This window comes from Saccostrea cucullata, unplaced genomic scaffold (genome assembly GCF_032062105.1).
Source record: "Saccostrea cucullata isolate Sc308-1 unplaced genomic scaffold, CSIRO_AGI_Scuc_v1 ctg283, whole genome shotgun sequence".
Classification (NCBI taxonomy): Eukaryota; Metazoa; Mollusca; class Bivalvia; order Ostreida; family Ostreidae; genus Saccostrea; species Saccostrea cuccullata.
Genome location: NW_026925137.1, coordinates 205,390 through 210,565, shown reverse-complemented (window position 1 = coordinate 210,565; position 5,176 = coordinate 205,390). Strand labels below are relative to the sequence as shown.

Here is a 5,176-nt window from a genome sequence, read left to right as displayed (position 1 = left end):
TTGTGGGAGTTCAAAGTAAAATTTACATCCGACCGATTCAAAGGTCATTGTCTCTTGAAGTGGAAAACTCTACATTAAATGAAGATGCTACCTTAACAGAAAAATGTTGTCACTGTGAAAAAGTAATACCAATCGATAAACTCAGAAGTCATATTGAGGATTGTGTCTGTGAGAAGGAACTAAGTTCAGGTCAGATTTTTAATATTGTGGTAGACAGCTCCTCTCCCAATGATAATCAATTTTCAGATGATCTTCCTGACCCTGAAATTGTCATTTACAATGAAATACCTACATATACTGCTTCAGGTAATACTACCCAAGAACCTAATTCTGTATCGTTTGCTGAGACAGTCCCCCCAGTCCGTTTATTTGCACCAACAGCAGAAAATATCACAGGAACTTCAGGAACCTCCCAGGATAGCATACTCCTTTTGTCAGAGGCCAGAGCAGATCTAGAATCTTTGTCACAATCAGCTGATTCAAACTTTGAGGGAACTTCAAGAACATCAGAGAATGGGGCACCCCTTTTGTCAGAGGCCAGGACAGAATCTTCGTCACAATCACCAGATTCATGGAAAAGAGAAATCATTCCCAATATCATCAAACTTTGCTCAGAAAAGAATATTAGTGATCCAGTAGAAATTCTAAAGATTACACAGGGTCAAATTGTCAAGGGAAGAAAACTGGAATTAGAGACGGAAAGTAATACTATAGAGGGAGACACCAATTTTATATTAGTTGATAGAGAGAACATATTGGACACAGCATTTAATGAGATTAAAGAAATAGAGGATCTTAGAACACTTTGGAAGTCCAATTTTATGAAGAAGTAAGATAATATTGTTATTCTTATTAATGGATAACTATTTTAATATGAAATCTCAATTGGCTGTTCTTGTATGAACTTCTCAGAATGCCCATTATTTATTAAAAATTCAGACCATAATAAAAATTAATTTCTCAAATCCCTCCTCCCCAAAATTGTTTTCCCCTCTTTGAATTAAAAAAAAATTGTTTTAATTTTTATTCTGATCAGGATCGGTATTCCACTTAGCATTTGACTAGCTTGATTGGCATCTGATCGATTTTTACAACAAAAAAAAAACTAGCAAATTTTATTCTAGATTTAACATGTACAGACTACATTTTATACATTTAACACTTGTGTGTAACAGGACCTGTGTAATGTATTCAAACAAAGAAGTAAAAAATAATAACAAGAAACTCCACATGTTAATGATCTTAATTGTTTACAGAATGCGGTTGACCTTGGTGGACCACGTAGAGAATTTTTTTCATTGGTATTGAGGCAGATACAAGAGAAATACTTTGATCCTGTTCGGGAGTATTCCAACAATTATGAAATAATTGGAAAGATATTTGGTAAGAGAACACATATCTTAATTTAATTTTTTGTGATCATTAATTGTTTAAAATTATAAATGCTTCTGACATTATATTCAGCTTGATAGTAGATTGGAAAAATTAACAGGTGTATATGGATGCATGTTGTAGCTTTAAGTATACTCCAAAATGGACCTTTGCCAAGAATCCTATCAGCCAGTTTAGTCGAGGAGGTGTTTAACAATTCTTCACCAAGATCTTTTGTGCAGGATTTACGAAAAGGACTGAATGCATTAGGTTTATACGAGGTAATATCAGTGTACTTGTATTGTTGTTTTTGAGGTCAATACAATGATTTAGCCATCTGAGGAGTACAATATTCACCGAGCCTGAAGGGCGAGGTGAATATTATACTTCTAAGAAAATGCCCACCGCGAAAATAAAGTTCCTGCGAATAAAAAGTGATTTACAGTATTACTAAGTGTGTAATAAATAGAAGTATTTGCATGTACATTTTGAATCCTTTGTCAGGTTGTCATTACACTGTCACTTATTTTGTACAGCTGGCTTGTCATCTTCCAACACTCATTCATCTTTTCACACCTCGTGATGGACTGAAAATTACATTGAAGATGCTTACAAACACCCTCAAGCCACAGTTTTCTCCAGAGGGAAGTAATCGCAGACAAAAAGAAGGAAAAATTTATGCGAAGTTTGTGAAATATCTGAGAGAGGCTGCAAGTAAGTGCAAAATACAAGTTGTTAAATCTACAGGTAATAAGATGTATGAACAGGGATTTCTTTGCCCTTAATTTTACCCCTGCTCCACAGGAGAGGGGGTATACTGTTTTATCGTTGTGTGTCTGTCAACTACTCATCACAGATGCTTGAAATTTTAACACAATCTTCTTTGAGGCATGCCATAATATGGTGGGATTCATTTTGTTCAAATCTGATGTCAACTTCCTGTTTATCTGGGCAGTGGGCATTTGTCTATTTCATACATTACAAATTTTTCGTCGCAGTTTTCTTAGCAACTATTCATTACAGATGTATGCGCCCATGGGCTTCTTTTTTATCTTTATTACGCAAGACAGTGTTCTCAAGAAATTTTAATTCTCGCATCTAATAGTATTCCTTAGGATTATATAGAACAAAAACCCCAATTTGTGAAAATTTTGTTTTGCAACTCAAGAATCAATGATTATCTCACAAACATAAGGTGTCACAAAAATTTAGTGATCTACAGTAGTGAATGATAAGTGTGACATGCTCTGTGTAATCATTAATCAAATTACAGAATTTACTCTTAGGAGTTAATGCACTTTTTAAATAATAAGTTAAATTAATTAATTATGCCCCCCCTTCATGGAAGGGAGGGCATATTGCTTTGCTGCTGTCTGTCAGTCTTTCGGTCCATTTAGTTTCCGTTCATTTTCTTCATAACCGTTGCACATACTGAAATGAAATTTGCTATACAGGTATATCAGATAAATATCTAGGTCAAGTTCTGTTTTGGGTACGATTGCACCGTAATTGACAAAGTTATGCCCCTTGGACTTAGAAAAATTCCAATTATTTGCAGTTTCCGTTCATTTTCTTTGGAGAGGTTGCACATATTGAAATGGAATTTAGTATACAGATTAGTCAGATGAATATCTAGGTCAAGTTATGTTTTGGGTACGATCGCACCATAATTGACAGAGTTATGCCCCTTGGACTTAGAAATATTCAAATTATTTGCAGTTTCCGTTCATTTTCTTTGGAGAGGTTGCACATATTGAAATGGAATTTAGTATACAGATTAGTCAGATGAATATCTAGGTCAAGTTCTGTTTTGGGTATGATCACACCATTTTTGATAGAGTTATGCTCTTTTGGACTTTGAAAAATTCCAGTTTGTGGGGGGAGGGGGGCATAAGTGTTTTACAAACATCTCTTGTTCTGAAAGTAATTTTCACAATTTTAACCTTTTTAAGATAGCTGAGCTGTAGACTCAAGTAAGCTTTTCATGCACATGTCTATAGTCATCATTGTTGTATGGTAGTGTTTCTTAAACTCATTGTCTTGTGCAGTCCTTTTCAGAATATTCATAGATTTCTACTAGGAATTGAAATTAAGTACATAATTTAAAACTATAATTCAATCAAGATTTTTTTTTTGCATTTCAGGTGGTAGACGTGGTGAGGTAACCCTTGCAAGAATTCTTCAATTTTGCACGGGATGTGAAGAGGAACCACCTCTAGGTTACACAATGCAACCAACAATTGAATTCATTGAAAGAGAATCATTCCTGCCAACAGGAAATACTTGCATTAACAAAATGCAGTTAACAATTCCAATTCATGATATGCCAACAGATGAAGCAATGTTCCACTTTTTTGACTTTGCGTTTTGCAATACATACTTTGGTTTACAATGATTAAAAAAGCTTTGCAAATCTACCTTCAGATCACTGTCTAGTAAATGAAAGATGCCCTCAGATTTTTAATATTTGAGAAAAAAATCCATTTATAATGATACCTTATAACTTTAGCCTGGATAAAAAAGGTGTTTTGGGTTATTATTTGTAGGTAAACAATAAGAAATACCATATTTTAAACAGTCATTTTCAATGAAAAATTAAGAAAAACGGTCATGAATATGGGAGATATGTCAAATTTTATATAGGTATCGGGATTACCTTTCATACGATTTCGAAGTAATAATGCCATGAAAATACCTTATTTTCTACATAATTGAATTCTGCTAAAGCCGTAAAGTATGGGGAAAAAGTTGAAATTGATTATGATGTCACAATGGATCTAGAACAAAAAATTTGTCAAGTTATTTACTAAATCCTGACCTTAATGTCTTGATTTTGTCAGTTTGACTGTCTATCCATAAATTTTTAGCTCACTTTAGCCCTCAAGTGAGCTTTTCTGATCACATTTTGTCCATCCGTCTGTCTAGCTGTCTGTCCGTCTGTAAACTTTTCACATTTTTAATTTCTTCTCAAGAACCACTTGGCCAATTTTAACCAAACTTATTACAAAGCATCCTTGGGTGAAGGGAAGTTACAATTGTTAAAATGAAGAGCCAAGTCCACTCACAGGGGGAGATAATTAAGAAAAGACAAAAATAGGGTGGGGTCATTAAAAAGTCTTCTAAATAACCAATGGGCCAGAAAAGCTGAAACTTATGTGAAAGTGCTGATTGGTCAAATAGTTTAAATAATGAAAGAGAAAGTTGGGGTCATTAATGAAAATTTTGAAGTATTGGTCAAAATATGGGGTTTTTAGGCAATAATCTGTTAACTTTATCTTGATTTCATTAATATAATATATCTTTATTTTTTTGCAAAGGTGTAAAAGGTTGTTCTAAAATTAAAAATTGAGACATATACTTATTAATCCTAGCATTTCATAGCAGAAAATATTCTAATAAAAGATTATTGAATTTAATAAATGTGTAGATTTGCAGAATTTTCTAAATTTCTTTCCACCACAAGAAATAACCCCTTATAAATCTTGGTTCCTTATAAATCTTGGAGCATTTTTTCAATTGACATTTACATTTACAAACGATTTACATTGTGTATTTTAAAAGTGTAGGAAAAATTCAATTGTAATAAATTGTTTTGAAGTAATTTCAGACTGAACTTTTCTAAAAAGCTGATGGGTGACATAAATTCATATAAACTTAATAAAGGGACACACCATTTTCAAAAAGAAGATAACCAAAAAACTGTAAATAGGATGCCTTGTAAAATCTTCATAAAATCCATTTTTCACCAGAAATGCCAATAGTTATAATAAAGCTTAATTTACATTATTTGATAAATTGCTCCAAT

The 5,176-nt window shown here is 33.1% G+C and overlaps 1 protein-coding gene across 1 annotated transcript; it reads left to right on the top strand.

Annotated features, from left to right (window-relative positions):
- Positions 1-873: 873 nt before the first annotated feature.
- Positions 874-3,788, top strand: LOC134268146 (G2/M phase-specific E3 ubiquitin-protein ligase-like). The gene is made up of 5 exons (XM_062750344.1): positions 874-897; positions 1,257-1,383; positions 1,516-1,652; positions 1,908-2,085; positions 3,516-3,788. The coding sequence occupies exons 1-5, from the start codon at positions 874-876 to the stop codon at positions 3,764-3,766; spliced, it is 717 nt and encodes a 238-aa protein (XP_062606328.1). The 3' UTR covers positions 3,767-3,788.
- The last annotated feature ends 1,388 nt before the right edge of the window (positions 3,789-5,176 follow it).

What these genes read in the sequence shown, in the direction of transcription:
- LOC134268146 (XM_062750344.1), top strand. Translation starts at nt 874, where the DNA reads ATGAAATCTCAATTGGCTGTTCTT. An exon ending in AATCTCAATTGGCTGTTCTT is followed by an intron (nt 898 to 1,256) that starts GTATGAACTTCT and finishes AATTGTTTACAG; the next exon opens with AATGCGGTTGACCTTGGTGG. An exon ending in AATAATTGGAAAGATATTTG is followed by an intron (nt 1,384 to 1,515) that starts GTAAGAGAACAC and finishes TGCATGTTGTAG; the next exon opens with CTTTAAGTATACTCCAAAAT.